The following is a 20,217-nucleotide window of genomic DNA, read 5'->3' on the forward strand; positions in this document are numbered from 1 at the left end:
TGTGATTGACGCCGCAGCTCAGATCTGCACGTGCAGATTGAAGAAGAGAGAGAACAGTGGTCTGCCCTTGGGATCTTGGCGGGAGACATCCAAATCCCCTGCTTTAGACACAACCAACGGAGGGACGGCGATGCTCTGCTCATTATTGGTGATTTTAACAACTTATACGCTGAGGGCCTGATTTTCTTCTAACTTATTCTGGTATAAATCAAGGTCAAACCCACCAATTCACCACAGGGTAATGGAAGGAGAGCCCGACCCCCTGGAAACCAACACCTACATCACCGCTTCTTCAGTTCTCGGGTGCTTTGAAATAAGCTCGCTGTAAAAGGAACAGTGATATGGGGGGAAAATAAAAAGAGCTCACAAAGCAGTGCCATTTCAGTCCTCAACTGACATCAGTTTCGGTGGGGCCAAATGACTAAGGAACTGGGCATGTATTTACATTCTGTTTATATTATCTCATCGACAGGGAAGGTTAGCATTGGCACCAAAGCAGGACAGAAAAGACTGCCTTTGTTGCTGATGTTCACACCAAGTGCCAGCTGAGATAGTCTGTTATGCTTATTTCTCCAGGCTAGCCAGGAAATTGCCTCATGGAGAAGAGACGGGGCCAGGCTGCAAAAGCTGTATTGAAGGTGCAAACTTTGGGTTTGATTCCAGCACTGAATGTCTCCAAAAGTCTGGGGAAATTTAGCCCTGGGATTCTGATTCAGCACTTCGTAAGACAGAGAGGACAAATACACATTTGGACCCACTTGGGACAAAGCGTCGGGGCCATTCCAGTTTGGGTTTGTGCTTTGCCTCCCCAGTGCAGCTGGATGGAGCTGTCTAATTCCCAGTGCCCAGAGCAGAGGGGGCTTTACCCCAGGTTGCTCAGCTCAGAAAATGGCCCATGACCTTTTGGGGTGGATGCCCTTAAACTCTATCCACCGTCAAATTCTGAGTCTTAGGACAACTTGAGACAAGGTTCTTCCATTTCTGCTTCTGTACATAGCTCATCTATAGGATATAAGCAGGATCCAAGTAACGAGATGACATCCCTGTATTCACACCTTGATCCTGTAGACCTTCTCGATGGCTTGAGGGTGCTTGCAGGAGGCTGCCAAAGCATACACGGTGTCTGTCGGGACCCCGCATACAGCCCCAGTGTTCAGCAAGTCAGCAATGGTCCTCAAGCCACTTGTACAGTGGGACTTGGGGCAGATGCAGGGTGGAGGATCTTCGGTGTCCTTCTTAGAGCTCTCAGCCTGGCAATAATCAGGAGGCAACAAATCCATTACGGTGGGAATAAGCAAATATATGAAACACAGGGTAGGATTCAATGCACCCAAACGTAGGTATCTCACTGTGCCGTGCTGCCTTGATAGTCAAAGGGGAGAGGCAGCACTTCTAGGGACGCTTCACCTAAAGTAGGTGAGATGAATTACAAGGCAGAATTGGTTAGTTCTGTCCCAGTAGTAAAGAAAGTCAAAGCTCAGATGTGGACATCTGAACTGCTGATGCCTAAAATTACAGGAGATGAATCCCACCCAGCGCAGTCACTGCTTCCTGGAGACATAACTGCACTTCAAAATGACCTAAGGAAACTGCTAGGGAATCTTAAATCCAGAGGAACTCGAGTAAGGTCAAGTTTCAAGTGCTTTCTCATGAGTCTCCCTGGTTGGAAACGCTGATTTAATGAAAACGTTTCTCTGCAGCAGGTATTAGAGATCAATCAACCCAGTTGGGTGGAACTACCTTGGTCAGACACACAAGATGGTAGAAAAAGTTTAAAGTTAACAGACACAGTGCGGAGCTGTTGCCGTCCACTTTGGGAAACTTTTAACTCCCTACTTCCCTGCCCCTGATGTTATGGCCTTTTAAACTTCAGCCTGTCAACAGTTCTTGGATTGGAGATGGCTAATTCCACAGGACTGTGGAGACAGGCATTGTGGAGCAAGGTAGGAGTTCTGTAAATGTCCCTGCCCTTTCTCCAAGTTTCCCAACATGTTATTCATAATGGAAGAGAGCTTGTTGTCAGCTTGTAGCTCCTTACAGAAATGCTGTGACTGGGATTTCAAATGGCACTGAGGAATTCAAAGGAAGGACATTCAATGGAAATTTGAACTCTCCTAGGTAAGACCAAAGACCCCAGGATATCCCTCCTGACCAAGGAAGTTACACCGTCATGCAAAAAATCTCCTACTGTGAACAGAGGGGGTCCCATCATCATGAGATCCTTCCCAAACATGCAGTTTGCAAGTGATGCGGTTGCTCCGTAGAAGCAGATGATGCTGAAGATGCTTAGCATCGCAACTGGAAAAAACAAAGCAGACAATCAAAGGCAGGAAGGATGATGACAAAGTTTTATTTTCTTCTACGTCTCATGACTTGCCAGCATTGCAAACTTACTTCAGTCTTTCCTGTCACGCAACATTTGCAGTCCAGCATATTTGTGGGTCTAAAAATTCAAGGCATTTCCAGGCTTGCCTACCTGTGCATCTTTGGCCATATGGTTTGTGGTTGTTTTTTTTTTCCTGGTGGAAAAGCTTCTACAAAGCATCTTGCTCAAACACTCTATGTCATTACAAATAAAATTGCTGCAAAACCAAAGCTGCAACACAGCTGCAGCCATTCACACCAGTGGCACGTTTCGCTCATCCCAAATCTGAGCTCACTGAACAACTACTAGAAAGTAGGACTGTACAGAACCTCAGGAGGTTGTCTTGATTCGGCAGTATCAGCCACACCTGAATGTTTTATTAGAAAGCTCAAGGTCCTGTGGACGATACAAGGAAAGGTTTCCTCCTCCAGTCATGGAGCCAAAAGGCTCAGTGTCTATAGCTTGCACACAAACCAGACTTTCAGGGAAAGATGACTCCCTCTTCTGCTTGCTTTTTTCCATATTGAGCTTGTGCAGAACATTGCCCCCCAACCAGGGACCCACTCGCTGCACTCTATGGGTGAAGGTTTAAGGACCAAGTTCACTTAAAACTCACTTTCAAATGGCAGAGGGAGGTTCTCCAATGTAAAGAGCAGAAAACAAACGGTCAAGAGCTCCATTGCAAGGCTCATGCAGAGAAGCACCACGTTAAAGGAGGAAGCTGTGAAAAGAAATAGAAACAAGAGGGACTCACGTCAGAGCATGGCCCGTTAAAACCTATGTATGCTGCGTGAAACGGCAGAAGAGTCCCTAATCTGCTTAATTTTATTCGATTTAACTGAGCACTCCATGATCTGACTTCTCTGTTCATGGAGGAACAGAGAGGTTTGGCTATGGTTTGTTCAGCCCTCAGCTTTCAAGAGACGAGCTGCCAAAACCTTCACCTGCCAGTACACTGTGCTCACATGGAAAACACTTCTCGGGCAGCCAAGAAGATCCTGATTTACAGCAGCTGGGCTGGAGGGTGACAGTGGATATGTGCCAGCAGCCCAGTCCGTCTAACACTCTCACCTTATTTGAACCTTTTATTTTCTTTGAAATGTTCTTCCGTTCCCTTATGACTGTTTCTTCTAAGCCCAACTCAGCTTCTGTTACTGGCTGTGGGCAAAACATTTCAGTTCTTGCTTAATCGGAGAGACAGAGAGGGCTGAGATTCCCTCACTTCTGCATCTCCACCACAGAGGGACCACAGATGCGATTAATTACCTGACCCCAAATACCCCTCAATAGACAATCACATATGGTACTGAGACTTACCTAAAATAATTAAAAAAGCGTTGAGCACCAAAAAGGCAATAGAACCAGCAGTGAAGCCTTCGCTGTTCCCCGTACCGATGTTCACCAAGTGGCCTGAAATGGGACCAGCAGATTTGGTCGTGAGCAAGCCATTAAGTGCAGAGTAACCGAAGAATGACATATCTGCAGTCGGAAGGATTGCAATCCAAACAAATTGGTGGCAGCTACTATAAAGCAAATGTACCACACTGAAACCCATTGCTTCTGCAATGCAAAGCATTTGAGGTATTAACTGAAGAACTGGTGAGGGTTATCCAAAAAAGCTGATGATTTTACCTCCAGCTTGTAACAAACAGGGTCTGGCTGAGAACATTAATAGCTTCTTGCCATACCTCTTAAGCAATAGCTTTAACTTTCCCCGCAGGTGCTCATTCTAATAGGACCTGGCATCAAGGCTGTATGAACATGCTGCCCACCTGGAGCTAAATAAGGCTTTTTAAAGCCCAGGCTCATCATCCTGAGATCTTCTTTCACAGCTATGACCAACTAAGATGAGTTGTTCCAGGCTTCTGAAGGGTAAATCCAGAACCTGGAGTCTTCCACTGCCTAAAAAGTATCTCCTAAACTGTTATTTTGAGATAACAGCCCAGAGACAGTCTGAATGCTGTCTCATAATAGTTTATCAGGGAAATCTTGACCTCTGTTGGAGTCGAAGACACAACTTGGACTCCTGTAGCTGTGAGAGTACCAAGTGACTGCAGCAATGGCAATCAGTGACGTGAGTACAAGCAGGGATGTTTGGCCATTATCTTTTTACAAGGAGGAATATTGGTAAACCCGGTGTCACTGAATCTCTTGGGAGAAGAATTTATGTTGGAGAAAGCAACCTGAAATTTCCTAAAAGCATCCCTTTTTGTTTGTTTGTTTGTTTTGAGTAAGTAAGATAGTACTCCTGATGTTGCATTACCTGCAAACCGAAGCCAGGTCCATGCTGCCCAGAAGGCCGCATAGCAGAATGGAAGAATGCAACCAAACCTTCTCCCTCCTTGAACCTGGATCCTGCAGACGTACAGCTGCATTATGGCTCCTGGGATGAGCACGGAGGGTATGGAGAGTTGCTGTCTGCTGGGGTCACCGAAACTACCCTGGATGGCAGAGACTGCAGCCAGGCCATTGCAGATGTAGAACAAGGCATCTGGCACTTCAGCACCGGTGCCGCTTGGGAAATTCTTGGACCTCGTGAAGAAGACTTTAGCAGCCATCAGTGTGGTCTGAAGAGCTGAGCTGGACATAGCCTGGGCACCAATTGGAATCAAAGCCTTCTCCCCGATGGAGTTGATAAGGCTGGCAAAGGTGGCGTACATTGAGAGAGCAGTGCAAAGGCTGCAGGCAGCCCCCAGGAACAGGTAAGCGCCTGGCATTGGGATCTGATGGATGGAGGCGGTTGTGAGGATGACGAAGGAGGCATTTTGCAGCATCTCCAGGGTATCTTTGTGGGTTGACATCAGGAAGAGCATGCAGGCAGTGGCCAGGAAGAACCACCCTCCAAACATTCCCAGCCTGCTTTCCTGAGCCTTGGCCAGCCCAAGGAAGGCAGTGAGTGTAAACTCTTCCCAAGCCATCACCAGCCAGTAGAGGCTGTGGACACCAAACTTGGTAGTGTAGTAGACATCGCCCCTCAGATAACTGTAGAAGCTGGACAGCACCTGGCAGCTGGAGATGATGGATATCCACACTGCTCCAACACAGAAGCTCTTCATGTACCCAAAGAAGTAAAAGGCAAATAAAAAGGAAGAGATGGTATCACAGATGTTGCCTAGAGCCATTGGCTCGGCATACTTTGTATTCTTTTTCTTTTCTTCCCCAATGGCCTTGGAAGACCTCTTCTGTGCTGACCCCAGTAGCAAGACATTGAAGAGAGGATGCCCAAAGCCTGGAAGGACGTACCGTTGTGTGATGCCCTTGAACAGGAGAGCCACCGCTCCATACAACCCACAAATGACGATGACAAGCTCAATGACACCTGACACTATTAGAGCCCACTGACCAAACAGCGCAACTGCTTCAAACACCAGGGCAAGTGCGATGGCCCCAAATATGAAGGGCATGATGTAGTTCACTGTGGCTGAGCAGAAGGAGAGGATAAAGGAAATGGCGATGTAGGCCACCAGCCCAGCCACCGCGCTTTGGCTGGCAGAGAGGTGGGCCATGCCAGTGGGCAGGAGGTGGCTGTCATTCCCTGAGGGCAGCGTTATGTTCTGCAAGGAGGGGGAAGCGGCTGCAATGATGCGCGTAGCCCCGTAGCTACTCCACAGAGCGGAGAAGGTGAGAAAGGCTGCACCTCCGAGGTGGTCATACTTCCGGAAGGCAAGGAATCCTGCCAGGAGCTGGACAAAGCCTCCAATCAGGATGAGGTGGACACCTGAGAGACACACGAAGAGGTCAGGTAGGAAGCAAGCCACAAAAAAAAGGCTTGAGTTGCAGGAAGCAGTGCTGCATCTCCAAGCTCTGGGGGACAACCCCACCGCAGGCCCCACAGCCTTCTTATGACCAGCCCTATGGCCTCTGTCTTCCCCTCTCTTCCCACCTTTATGACAAATTTCTGTGCTGAGCCGTGGCACGTAGCCACTGGGCCCCTTGGTACACTCAGTATGGTGAGCATGTCCAGGAGGGGTTTGGATCTGTGAAGGTATGGGAATGGCATATGAAAAGTTTGGACCAGATTCCTGGCAGAGTTGCTGGAGAAGGAGGAACAGCCATCCCAGGGAGCACACAGACCTTCTGTGCATAGGAGAAAGCCCATGTGTCCCCACCTGTCCCACCAATGCTCTCCATTGGCCCATGGGGATGACTCTTGAAGAGTCCATCCTGCCTGGTACTCTAAGGGCAAGTTCACCTCTGACCAGCAGCCCCCAGTGTCCCCCATGAGCACCATCACCCACCTGCGAGGATGTCCTCTGCTTCTTGTGGCCTGAGGCCGGTGTGCGCCACGGTGAAGTTCTGCAGGCAGAGGAGGAAGGCGCTCACCACGTTCGCAAGGAGCCCCAGCACCGCCGGCTCGCTGTAAAAGACGGCCGCGACCCCCGCCGTGCTCGCCATGGCCCTTCCAGACAAAACAAGAGTGTCGGCAGTCGCCCCCACAACCTCACCGTCGTCGGCGTCTAGACCAGCACCGCTTTGGCTTGGGCGCTCAGCCAGCCTTCAGAGCCGTGCCCCTGCTCCAAGGAGGGAGAAACTGGTGACAGGCTCAGGTGTTTCCATGGTGCCTCCCCGCTCGTGGCTCCAGACAAAGGCTCGATTCAAAGCAGAACTTTAGGTGCCTACTTTCCAGAGTCCTATCCAGAAAAAACACACACAACCTATTTAGGCTACGAGGACTTCTGGCAAAAACATGTTTAGGTGCCTCAAAGCGCTGCAGGTGGTGGTGATGGTTCCTGCCCCCTCTTCTCCAGGCTGCTGGAGATGGAGAGGAATGAATAGCCTAACACAAATGAACAAACATTCAGACGAAACCCACAAGGTATTTTTGAGCCATTCCAGGACATTTCTTATCCACTGTTACAGACAAACAGGCAGGCACGACGCACGCACACACGGTCTCCCTTCCAGATGGAATTTTCCAGCTCCATCCCTTTCTTGAAACCCTAATGACTAAATAGTCTATTTTCAAATCCTTCATATTTCTACCATTAACTCGTCTATTTGCAGGCAGCCCCCACATTTCCATTCCTCTGCACTCCTGGGTACCATGAGCTGGAGTTTGCTCTCTGGAGGTTTTTGTTGGGAAACAAAGATGAAAATAAAACAGCGCTGTTCTTGTTATTTTGGTATTTTTAGAACATTTTTATGACCTCAAAGAGCTGGAAAAGGAGAAAGTGATGTATTCTGTCCTCAGCCATTCCAAAAAGCCTTTTGGAAAGAAAGGAAAGCATGCGGCACTGCTATTGATATGGGAAGTGAGAAGGAGTGAGGGAGCACCACCCAAAGAAGAAAGTTTTGTGAATATTAATGAACGTAAATCCCAGTGTCTGCTCTTAAACACTCGGTATTCCTGGGCAGATATATACATTTTGCAAACATCAATGGCCTCTGGACTTTTTTGCTCCCCTACAAACCCCGTGTTTTCCTTCTCTCCATTTATTCTAAAGCACGTCATTTTCGCAAAAATGAAGAGTGAAGGATAAATTGACTCCTAACAGCTCTGAACTGATTCAGCACCTTAAACTCTCAGGAAATGTGGAAAGGGCAAAAACTTTCAAGTGAACCTTGGGGGACACTTAATTCATTCAATTATTTGGTTGTACTGAAGGTTGGATTTTTTGCTTCAGAAAAAGAGATGCGCCGAATCACAGTTCTGCGAGAGGAACGCTCTCTTTTAACGTCAAACATCTGGATAAATTACTGACTTGAAGGAGGCCCTGAGAAATTATGCGCTCTTAGGAAGAGCTGAGCCGCTACCTGTGGAGTCCTTGATGTTGTGGGGGTTTTTTTGTTTGTTTTTTTTGTTTGGTTTTTTTTTAAATTACTTTCAGATCTAAATAAGTGCTTTGGGTTGAATGGTTATACTTGGAGGCGGGCCACAATATTAAGTTCCTCCAGATGTTTCGCTCCAAAATAGCTCAGACAGTGGCTTTCTAGGCATGCTGCAGCAAGCCCCTGTTTTGAGTCGGTCTCTGGAGGAGGATGAGGATGAGGTGGGTTTTCTGGAGGGAGGTGGGCTGGCCAGTTGACTGCTTGGCTCACGGAAGTGGTTTTCAATTTGCCAAGGCTCGCTTTGTTGGCGGTTCCTGCCTAACGAGCCGCACGCTAGTGGTTTTAGAGCCTGTGACATACAGCTTGGTTTTGTGAAGGGTGTAGAGGCATAATTAATAGGGCCGGTTCCCTCTGCTTGTAGTACAATCTGTCATGGGACATCTGAAAGGGCAGGGGAAGGAAATACCAGAATATGCCATATAGGGCTACAGAGGTGTAAAAGGAAAGGATGTGAGAGGATTTAGATTGAGATATGGGAAAGGAGGAGGATGAAGGAGCTTCCCTCGGAAGGAGAAGGTTTTGGGGTTGGAAACAGCTGTAGACCTGCTCTGCTCACACCTACCCGCAGCATCCCCCCATGTGCTACAAACGCGGACTTGTGCTCCCTCTCCTAAGACCACTTCAGCATTTCCGAAGTAAGGACACATCAAACAGTTAATCCCCTCCCGTTGTTCCCGCAGGAGGAGCAGCACTGGTAACGCTCCACCAAGACCAGGAGAAACGAGGGTCTGTGTGGAAACGCTCCAAGGTGTTTTCTGTTCAAAATGTGCCCAAGCCTTGTTTGTCCCGAGGATAAAACCCCTCATTGATGCCATCATGGTTCGTTTTGTGCAGCTGCTGCCACCTCTGGCTCTTGGTCAGGACCTGTTTCTCTGCCTGCACTACAAAAAACTGACAATGTGACACTGCTGCTCCCCACTCCGTGCAACGCAGCGAGCAGCGATCTCCCACCGAGTCTTTCCTTTGCTGGGCATCCTCAGCTGGGACTGATGCAGAGGAGCTCTCTGGGTGGAGATGACCCAGGCAATGCAGGGTGGCGTGGAGGCAGAGGAGCAAACGGGAGGTCCCTTTCTACCATGTGGGGTTACGCAGCTTTCAGTACACACCGGGTACCGGCCAGCACAGCCGCTCTCCAGGAAACCACAAGGATGGAGACCTCCTCATGGCCAGGAGGCACCTGGAGACCTGGGGCACTGCCAAGCCCTCCAGAGAGCTGGCTCTGCCAAACGGACGGGGCAGCCCGGGGTGATCCTTCCTTTGCACTAACCCCTCACGCAGTGATGGCAAAGCCAAAGCCATCCCCTCACTCACCCAACCTCCTCCGTCTTCTTTCCTATTCCTGCCTGCCCCGGACATTCTTTCAGACAGGTGTTTGCAGAAATGGTTTGTGAGGTCCTCCCTCCGTCCTGGCTTTTCTCCCCCCAGCATGACCTCGGAGCCGTGCCCACATGGCCAGCGTGCCAGCTGGGTTGCAGCCTCTGGGCACCTCTTCCTTTACTCACCACCTCGCTCGCAATAGAATCAGGGAATCGTCTCGGTGAGAACTTCCCTTCAGCCCCTCCAGAAAAGGTCACTCCCCTCTGCACCCCCTTTCCATCCAGCTGTTATAGCTGGGCTTTGCAGACATCACTCTGTGCATCTTCTTTGCCCTGACATCTGCTGCCCGTGCTTCTTTGCCTTGGCTAATATTAACGGGAATATGCTGGTGTGTGGACCTTGTCCCCACAGGAGGCTGGAGCAAGGCTTAGCATGCTCTGGGACACATATATATACCAAAACGTTCAATTTTTCAGACGCTTATTCCCCAGTGGCATTTTGCGATTAGTTTCCCATCCCACCTCATTAATGATAACAAATGTTTGTATAGCTCCGAGAAAACGCTGCGCCTCGCAAGATAAACGTGTTACGAGAATGAAATGCAATTCTTTTCGGATAAGCACACAGCAAGATTAACAGCGCACAGCAATGCTACACAGCTGGAATAAATATCACAACCCCGAGACTCTCCTCTGGTGAAAACCAGCACGAAGTTGCCTGAGATGCATCGCTGCCTTCACAGTGACCAAGGCTCTGCCTGGTATTTAGTAGAAAATTCAGGCTGGTTTGAAATGCGAGGTTTATCACACACAGGCTGTTATTCTGTACAAAACAACATGCAGCATGTTAAACTTCCCTAAGTTTCACTGCTGGAAAAAGCAAAGAGCCACGGCATTCCCCCAGAGTCCAAACATTAGGGACCGAAGGGTCCAAATGTCTCCTGGAAGTTACATAGTTCACGTCCACACTAACGTTTCAATGAACCGGCAGCACATGGCAGGCAACATCAGGGAGCCAAGTAACGAGAAGAAGGAGAGCTATGAAAAGGTTCAGCCAAAGGACAAAACACTGAAGGTATTCAAGAAAAGCATCAAAGAAAAGCACCAATGCCACGCTTCTCCCTCTGCGGCTGGGATTACCTGGTTTGGTGACACTTCAGCTCAATGGGAGGATGCTCTTGTCCCTCTCATTTCCTGGTAAGTACCAGTTTTATAGTCCTCCTCTGTAGGAGGAGCCTGGGGCCAGTTGCTTCACACATTGGCACCTGTGGCATTCTGGAGACAGGAATTTCCTTGAACGTTGTCAGTTATTGTCCTAAATCTTTTTTTTTTATTATTATTATTTTATTTCCTGAAACCAGGGGGGTTTCCCTTCTGTTCAGCAGAGGAAAAACCACCCCTCCTCATCTATTCCCCCCACCCTCTCAGTCCCCAGAGGCTGATGTCATCACACTTGAAATTCAGTTGCAAAAAAACAAAAAGCAAATTGCCTTTCAGAAGCATATATAAACCCTGACACCGAAGCACCTTTCAGACGGACACCTCTCCCAGCCCTCGCCTAGAGCAGCGCCCAGCTGGGGCTCCCGCAGTGGTAACAGCCACCAGCATGGTCTACTTCACCTTGCAGGTAACTACTCTTTCGTGGACCAAACCTATCCACCTCTCATCTTTCCTTTTTCACTTTAAGGAGGTAAAGTCGTTCCCCGGGCGGTTCCTCAACCCGTGAAAACTGTCGTGACATTAAATTGGGAACCTGCCCCAATACTAACACTACCGGATGGTTTTCACAGATGCTTTATTCATCGTTACTAACCTGTTCCTTCCATGCCTGTTCCTTTTATGTGTCCCAAACGTGTTTTGTGCGGTGCTGTGGCGGGGGGGAAAGTTGTTGTTGTTGGGATGTGCTGTGTGGTTTGGTTTTTTTTTTTGCTCCTCGTGTCCACCCCGAGCTGGTCCGTCTCTCAGCCGTAAGAGGATTTCACGGTAGGGCTGAAAAAGGCTGCGCTGCCCCTTCTACTGTACTGCTTTGTTTCCCTGGCTATTCTTGGCACCCCTGCTGGACCAAGCGGTGGAAAATAGTTTGTTGTTTGTTTTTTTTTTCTCCTTTAAATATGTAGTTAGTTTTATCCCCTCGTTTGATCTGCGAGTGCCTTGCAATGCCATGTTAGAGGCACAGCAAAACGGCTCCGAGAAAGTTCAAGCAGCTTAGGTGACAAGTGCTCTTTCTCTGTCTTTACTCTAGAAATCCCAGAGGTTCTTGGCAAGCTCCCGGCAAGTTCACAAAACTGCGGCTCACGGTTTGTACCTCTCTGCAGAACAGCATTCCTTATCCTCTTTTAAAGAGCATCCCCAAAATATCATGTCATTACCATTTTTTTTTTTTTTTTAAAAAAAAAGGTGCTGGGCTATGCACACTGAGATAAACTGCTCCAATTCTTGTAAGACAAAGCATGCTTGGGGGGGGAGGAGGGGGGATTGTGGTGATTATTGCCCTCGGTTGCTAAAGAACAAGAAGAAAAGTAACAAGTGGTAAAAATGTCGATTGCTAGTCCGGCGCTAAAACAGCAACTTTAACTGATTTAGAACCAGACTTTCTGAATTCTTCCTCTTTGACCAGAAATGTAAGATGTTTAAATTGTAGCGCTCATGGGATTGCTCAGATCCTGAGCTCCTCCGTTTGTCATTACTTCTTTATTGCACCTGATCTTGCTATTAGCGTTGCTTGAAGTGATTCACGGATGGTTCCGCGGGTGTCACAGGCAGTGTGCTGTCTTCTCCAGCACGGCTCATCCGCAGCTTCCCTCCTTCAGGCAAACCCAGCAGAACTTCCCTGTGTAGCCACCAGGTCTATTATAAGTTTCTCTAGTAACTTCTTCTAAAATGTGTTATTGATACAATAAACGCGGTGCACGTTACTTAAAGAACACGTGAGAACAAGAGAAATAATAACAATCCACACAGATCTATTTGCTCTTGGACAGTCTATTTTATTTATTTTATTTTTTTTTCCAAATTAACTTCTGCAGCACAGCTGCCGAACCAGGACAAAAACACTGGAGTCGCGGAGTGCTTTTAACTGGAGGGTTAAAAAATATCGCTGCCTACTGAAGTGCCAAAGAGCATTTGATGACGGGAAGGAAGCAGTCAAAGTGTTATGGGTGCAGTGTGATTCGAGCAGATTTTCCTTCAGCCTCTCCAATCTCCTTTGGTTTCACTGTGGTGGTTTGTTTTTTTTTCCCTGAGGGCGTTGGTGCTGTCGCTTGTGCTGTACCAGAGATGCCCTCCGAGTACATGGAGAGGACACAGACTTTTGTAAGGGGAAGGTTTCCAAACTGCTGAGTGTTACAGATTCCTATAGCAATATATTTCATAGAGCTGCTGCGAGGGGCGAATTTTATTTCAGTGAGTCACAGCAGTGATGACATTCTCAGCTGTGTTTACGAGTAGTTTTTAGACTCCGAGGCTCTAGGTGAGTCCAAATACATTTGCAAGCAAACTGTGAGTCAGTAGACGTGACATTTAGCAATGAATATGCACTAGTGAAATTAGGGAATGGTCTTTTTTTTTTTTTTTTAATTGGGATGTTTTCTGTTTAAAAAACCAAAGTGTCATATGTACCTGCTGATTTTGGTGAGGTTTGCTGTAAGATGTTGAAGCAAAGTATTTTTATTTTCTTGCTTTGCTCATCTCGACTTTTTCATGTGGTTAGTTCCATTGTGCCATCTTTTATCTGTGCGCATGTGTGTGTGTGTGTACACCCCTCATACGTACATATATGTATATTTATATATGGCTTCATGATCATGCAAATGTTAGCTGCCCTGAATTTTATAGTTTTTCTACTCTCATGTGCACTCTCAAAATGATATTATGAATTCTAACGGGTGATAATAATTATAATTTTATGAATTATAAATTCATCAAACCACAGCAATTTGACACTGAAATGAAAAAGTACAGTGGTCCCAAACTGGATATTTTCCACAGAATTTTGACACCTCCAAAGATTTGGGAATGTTGACTTCCAAATCCAAAAGTGCCAGTGGTTTGTCCTGTCTGCCCGGCTCTCCCTTACAGGTCATAACTACAGGCACTGATTCTGCCTTGGGAATTGCAATGTGTTGCTTCTTGTCTACCAGCAAAGGTGATCTCAGAGACAGGAAAAACTGTCCTTCAAACACCGAGCTCAGGAGATCTTCTGGTTTAATCCCCTTCTGAAGCGTGAGACGGATCCTCTGAATGCTGAGCTCAACTGTGAAAGGACACACAAACACCTTTCTTTTTTTTTTAAGCGCTAGCATCCTTTTGAGTGCATAGGGCTTAAGAGCTTTGCTGGCTGAGCCAAGACACCTCAGTGCCTTGTGGGACCAAATCCAGGCTTTGGCTCCAGTCCTGCCTGCCAAAAAATAATGGAAACCATAGGGTGTTTTGGTTTTATGTGATCCACTCCCAACAGGGCACCGCTGGTGATGCAGCAGGGCACCTGCTCTGCATTTGCTCCGGGTAGAGGGACATCATTTGTCTTGACCCTCCCAAAAAAGATGGTTGCTTGAAAGCCGGGGGTGGGGGGATGTGGCTGAGCCCTGCGACTGCTTCACTTGAACCTTCTTGAAGCCGCCCCAGGAGGTGCTCAGAGCAGTCCTTACAGGAGGCGAAGGCAGTAGGAGCCAGGACGTGCTGTGGACTCTTAGAAACCCATGGAGAGGGACAGGATTCACACCAGCCTGCTCGCCTTGGGCTCCCTGAGTGGCGATGGGGGAGAAATGGCACCTCCCCTCAGAGAAGATGCCAGTCCCCTCACCGGGAGCATCCCTTCACTGTTTATAGAAGCAGCCTGGAGCAACGGTGCTCCTCTCCTAGACACTGCTGAGTGCCTGAAGCCACAGGAGGTGACTCTGGACCCATTCTCAGGGGGAGGCTCACAGCTCAGAACAGCACAGGGAAGCTGTACGTCACCCCTCAAATTTGTAGGGCTGTATGCAGCCATGGGACCCAAGGGACATCCTGGGCAGATCCTTCACTCTCCAGCTGCCTTTACCCTTCAATAAATTCAGTAAGCCCAGAGAGTGAAGACACACATATGTCAGCACATAGGCCACATGTGTCTTTACACCTTCCCCTCTCTCTTGGTGCTGCAGTGGTGGCCAGGAGTGCTCCGGAGGAGACCGTGACCAGCAGCTTTGCCTCCTTCATCCATGCAGTTCGACCCGAGCACTTGTCCAAGACCGTCTGCCACAGAAGCAAGAGGATGATCCTGGACAGCATTGGGGTTGGCCTCGTGGGCAGCACGACGCATGTGTTCGATATCGCTCTGCAGTACTGCCGGGTAGGAACGGCCCCATACTACCATGCAATTATGTGGTCCCACCCTGACCTCACCACCATAACCAAGGCCTTATTTCATGGCTGATGTAGGACTTCTGCCTTGCAGTAGAGTGGTGTTCTGGCATTGCCCAATCACTGCTTTGCTCAAGGTCCTCACCTGAATATCTCTCCCTTTCACAGGAGCTGTACTCTTCGGTTGCCGTGAGCTCTGTCTATGGCAAGCCAGGCGTGAAGCTCTCCCCCACGCTGGCTGCGTTCACCAACGGAGTTGCGGTAAGGCTCTTCCAGGAGAAGCTCTGCTTTGTGGTGCCTTCAAAGACACTAGTTAGTATTACAGGAAGCAGACTGGTGCCTGGGAGGGGTAATGTGGGACAAGAAGTCATGGGATCCTCTGCAGTCTCGCACACTGCTTTTGGAGGGACCAAACAGCCACCATGGCGACCACTAGGTGACTGGGTGGATGTTGTTACAGATGCAGCCTCAGCAAAATCAGCAAGGATCCCTAGCTCCCTCAGCTCCCAGTCCCCCTCAGCAGCATGTTCTTATCTCCATTTCTCTGGCAGACTCACTCCATGGATTTTGATGATACCTGGCACCCTGCTACTCACCCGTCAGGGGCTGTTCTGCCAGCTCTTCTGGCGGCTTCCCAGATGCTACCTCCAAGCGCCAAACCCAACGGCATGGATTTCCTGCTAGCATTTAATGTGGGCCTGGAAGTCCAAGGAAGGCTCATGCATTTCTCCACTGAGGCTCACAACATTCCCAAAAGGTAAACCTCCATTTCTTCAGTGAGTAGGAAGAGGGCTGGTGAGTCTGTTAACAGGCCTGCTCAGGGTTTCTAAATGTTAGTTTAAGTCCAGCTGAACTCAGGATCAGGGTAAAGCCCTACTGAGAGCCAAACGCCAGTTCTACCAGATCTGATGAGGCACTAGTTTCATATTCATTTGGTGACCTCCAGTGATGTCGCCTTAAAAATAACCATCAAGAGGACTACCACTGAGCCTGCAGTGTCATCATCTAAAGTAACCAGGGCAAGAGCACAGGACAGGCGATGGCCCACAGCCATGCGGACAGCTTAACTGTGGAAACAGTCCCTGGCACAATTTCTGCCTGTGCCAACGGCCATTCACTAGGCAGTGCCTTGGTGTGGTCCAAGGGATAGCACCGACTGGGAAATGTCACCCTTGGGCTTGTTGGATGATGTCACCTTATTTGTCTGGGGGAAGGAATTTGGCTGTATGGACAACAAGCCATGCCGCCTGGTCTTAGGGAAAAATAAAAATTGCTTTCTGGAGATGCTGAGCTCACTCTGTTACCTCCAATGAAGGTTCAAGTAGACACTTAGATTTCAGATGGCTAAATGAGTTAGGTGAATGCCACCTGCACCACTGGCTGGCTTGGCAGTTCATTTCCAGTCCCATAGGCAGGTCAGGTAGGTGAGGTGCTTGGGTGCTCCCTGTGCCAAGCAGGCAGGGATGCTCATATCTGCAATTTCCCCTTCAGGTTCCACCCTCCCTCGGTGGTCGGTACCCTGGGCAGTGCTGCGGCCACTGCCAAACTCCTCTCTCTCAGCACGGCCCAGTGCGCCCATGCTTTGGGCATCGCTGCATCCCTTGCAGGGGCACCCATGGCAAACGCTGCCACCCAAGCCAAGCCATTGCATATCGGGAATGCCACCCGCCTGGGCTTCGAAGCAGCACTGCTGGCAGCCCGAGGAATGGAGGCTAACCCCTTAATTCTGGATGATATCGCCGGTTGCTCTGGATTCAGTGCCTTCTACAGTATCTATCAACCCAAACCACTGTCCACACCAAGTGACCATCATGAGTTCCTCTTGGAGAAGCAGGATATTGCTTTCAAGCGATTCCCAGCCCACCTGGGGATGCACTGGGTGGTGGATGCTGCCCTGTCTGTCCGGAATCTCTTCATCAACTACGCTGGGTCGTTCTCTCCCTCTTTGATCCGCACCATTGTGCTGAAGATCCCAGTGTCAAAGTACATCAATCGGCCTTTCCCCAGCTCTGAACACCAGGCTAGACACTCCTTCCAATTCAATGCCTGTACTGCTCTGTTGGATGGTGAAGTTGGCCTCAGCTCCTTCACAGAGAGCAGCATCCATCGGCAGGAGCTGAGGGAGCTGCTGGACAAAGTGGTGGTGGAGCACCCTGAAGATAATGTGGCCAACTTTGACAAGATGTACGGTGAGGTGGCACTGCTCCTGCACAGCGGGGATGTCCTGACAGGCAAATGTGACACTTTCTACGGGCACTGGAGGAAGCCTCTGAGCAAAGAATCGCTCCTGAAAAAGTTTCGATCCAACGCCTCTCATGTGCTTCCAGAAGAAAAAATAGAAACCATCATCACTATGGTGGACAACCTGGAGAATCTCTCAGATAGTTCCCAGCTGGCCTGCAGCCTGTGAGGGAACAGCAAGTGGTTTTGTTTTTATAAGGGACCTGTCCCGGTGAAAATCTGATTCCTTTCTTCGTTGGTGCTTTACTATTAATTTCCAATGACAGGAAAGTTCCCACCCCTTGATGTCAAAGTAGACGCTTTAAAGCCAAAGGAGTCCACAAGGCAGGAGGTGTGTCTGTGTCGGTAATTAGTACACAGATTAAATATCAACTCACAGTCAATGCTGTCTGAATAGCTGAAAGGCCACTACAAATACAAAAAAAAAAAAACCCAACCAACAACCGACCAAACCCAACATGGAAATCTATGAGGATCCTGGAGTATCATCTGGAAGCTGGTTCCCCAGAAGGAACTGTGTCTAGATATTTGTTAAAGCTGCACTCAAACTTATTTCTGTACAGAATGCCTAACTGCTGAGTCTGGGAAGAAGAGGAAGTTGAGCTGCAAAATGTGTGCTTTTCTTACTGCTCTTCTGGGCACTTTTCAGATCATGGTTAGTCAGTCATGCTGGCCAGATGAAAAATCTATCAGTTACTGTAAACAGCCCCGCCTGCAAAACTCTCAGGCAGAGAGGGACGTTTTTTATTTTTCCAGTAAAAGCCTCCCATTTCCTCAGCACTTGGGAAGTGTTTGTCACTTCTCTGTGTACAAGGGATGGTTCAACAACCCTTAAAACCCGTATGACTTTTCTGAATGAAAGTCAATTGGTAGGTGAGGAACCTTACACCAGTCCTACACCTACGTCCTACACCTCCTGTGAGGTGATCCCTGCCAATCCTAGGGCTGTGCCACATCACCCCTCCTGGCTTTTCGCCCAGGCACCTATTCAGAGCTGGCTCACCAGAGGTGGTCTCTATAGTCTGTGCAGAGATGGGCACCTCTGGATGGAGACTTGGGCTCATACACGCTGTGACTCACATTGGGAAATTCCTGCTTCTCTCCCCTGAGAGGAGGGAAAGCTTACTGAGACTCAGTCCTGAACTCACCTTTCCAGCTGGGATGAAATCAGTACTTGTGCTCCTGAGCAGCCATTCACGGAGACGCTTTCTCACCCTGCATCCTTTCTGAACAGCGAGATGGAGAACTATGCAATATTCCTCTGCACATTGAACAAATACTGTGATTGCTGATCCAAAGGGCTTGTTTCCAATATGATTGTGATATAGGTACAGAATCTGTTGCAGAACTGAGGGGGACTGGGGTGGGATTAGACATGCAAGAAGGAATGTGGGCCGGTTCCTTTTCAGCTTGCTGGTAGTGGTCTATGCAGAGAACTTCCCAGCCAGAGCAAAACTGTTTGCCCACCTGTTAATCCACCCTCTCATACTGTCTAGAATATTCACACTGAATCTTTCTGAATAAAGAACTGAAGTAAATTCTTTTTCTGCATAAAGATTTAGTGCTACATTATGTAGACCTTCGGGTTTTCAGTTTTAATCTGAACCTATGCAATACAGAGGCTTTTCCAATAGATGGGGAACCCTGCAGAGGCTAGGACAGGGCCAGCTAGAAGGCTGGGCTGTGGCCAGTGTTTTCTCCAGAGTCATATGTTCCCATTGAGCCCTGCAGGCTGTTTTTCCTGGTGAGAGCAATAGCTATTAGCCAGCAAAGCCTGGCTGTGGTTAACCACAATCTCTCAACAAAGAGAAGTTACCCAGTGTTTCTCCATTAAGCAGATTTCAAATACTTGCTAAGTTGCCATGGCAAGCTCCTAGTTGCCCTTGGTTTGAGTCAGGTGTCAGATCACCAAAACCATCATTCCATATTTTGCAGCCCATCGAACCAGAAACCCACTGAGCCAGTGTGTTCCAAGTCAGCCATTAGCTCAGCATTTGTCAAGGGAATCAATATTTGTGACAGAACTGAGATGGGCGTCACTGGAGGGAACAATATGTTGCTGGATTATCAGTGATTTCAGTGTCCTAACATTTATTCCAATGCTCTCATTTCCCTGTCTTCTGCACCATGCTGCAGTGATGCCATCTAGCAGTGAAGCTGAGCAGGAGAGGAGGGAAGTAGCACCTTTTATGTGTTAGTGCTGGAGCAGAAAAAGGAACTTTTCAGTTGGGCTTTAGGCTACATTTCCTCCCTGAGATCCAGAAACCCTTCTAAACTTCATTCATGTCTTAGCTGTCCCATGAGATGCAATCCTGACACCTTTCAGCAAACGTGTTAAATTAGGAAGGGAAGGCACGGGAGGCACAGGAAGGCTGATAGGTCCAACTTTCCTTTTATTGGGCCCCTTATTAGTTGATGCAATAAGTGGCTTTTCCCAAGCATCTAGGAGCTGAAGGCATATCTGAGATTTTTTTCATTCATGGTATTTCCTCTAAAAGCCTAGGACCCTGAAAATGCCTCCAGTATCCCAGTCCAGGAAAACATCTCACTCCTTATTTCCTTATTTCAAACAGCAAATATTTCATATCCTTAACTAATTAGGAGGTACAAATCACTGGCAAGGGAAGCAAGGTCTTAAAAGAGCCAAGGTAAAAAATGGCCTGTGAAAATTATAGACCAGCTTGGGTGACACTGAGGGTGTTCAGCGGTTAATATGGTGCCAGTAAAGTCCCCAGCCTCTCCTCTCAGCCTGAATAAGAAAAGAGCCGTTGTCCTTCTTTCAACTGCTGTTCCAAGATAAATGACATTGAAAATTAAGAAAAGCAAACCTTTCTCTACAAACGTATTTATAGTGGCAAGCTCAGTGAATGAAAGAACACTCGCAGTGCGGAGCCAGGCAGGATCCGTGTTAGCAATCAATCAATAACTACAATCCCACACCAGAAATTAATAGGGCTCCTATTAACAGGTTCCAATTAACAGGGTTCCGCCGGCACTAGAGCTGGGCCAGGAATAACGAAGCCCTGGCCATCAGAGAGCGAGGCAAGGCTGCGGCAGGGCTGGAGGGAGCAGGATGCCGCCGTCAGCCTTCTCCCGTGGGCATCCGCCCTCTCCCGTGGGCAGGACCCG

The 20,217-nt window shown here is 48.4% G+C and overlaps 1 protein-coding gene across 1 annotated transcript; it reads left to right on the forward strand.

Moving 5' to 3' along the window:
- The first annotated feature begins 11,116 nt into the window (after nucleotides 1-11,116).
- Nucleotides 11,117-17,257, forward strand: LOC104282708 (cis-aconitate decarboxylase-like). The gene is made up of 6 exons (XM_009880825.1): nucleotides 11,117-11,137; nucleotides 11,753-11,807; nucleotides 14,649-14,836; nucleotides 15,016-15,108; nucleotides 15,399-15,604; nucleotides 16,339-17,257. Exons 1-6 carry the CDS (start codon nucleotides 11,117-11,119, stop codon nucleotides 17,255-17,257), a joined length of 1,482 nt encoding a protein of 493 aa, XP_009879127.1.
- Nucleotides 17,258-20,217: the final 2,960 nt, after the last annotated feature.

The sequence above is a fragment of the Charadrius vociferus genome, unplaced genomic scaffold (assembly GCF_000708025.1).
Source record: "Charadrius vociferus isolate BGI_N301 unplaced genomic scaffold, ASM70802v2 scaffold573, whole genome shotgun sequence".
Taxonomy (NCBI): Eukaryota; Metazoa; Chordata; class Aves; order Charadriiformes; family Charadriidae; genus Charadrius; species Charadrius vociferus.

Bases quoted from the DNA above. Each gene is read 5' to 3' on its own strand.
- LOC104282708 (XM_009880825.1), top strand. From the start codon at position 11,117: ATGGTCTACTTCACCTTGCAG. The intron at 11,138-11,752 runs GTAACTACTCTT...TCTTTACTCTAG, and splicing joins TGGTCTACTTCACCTTGCAG to AAATCCCAGAGGTTCTTGGC. The intron at 15,605-16,338 runs GTAAACCTCCAT...TTTCCCCTTCAG, and splicing joins GCTCACAACATTCCCAAAAG to GTTCCACCCTCCCTCGGTGG.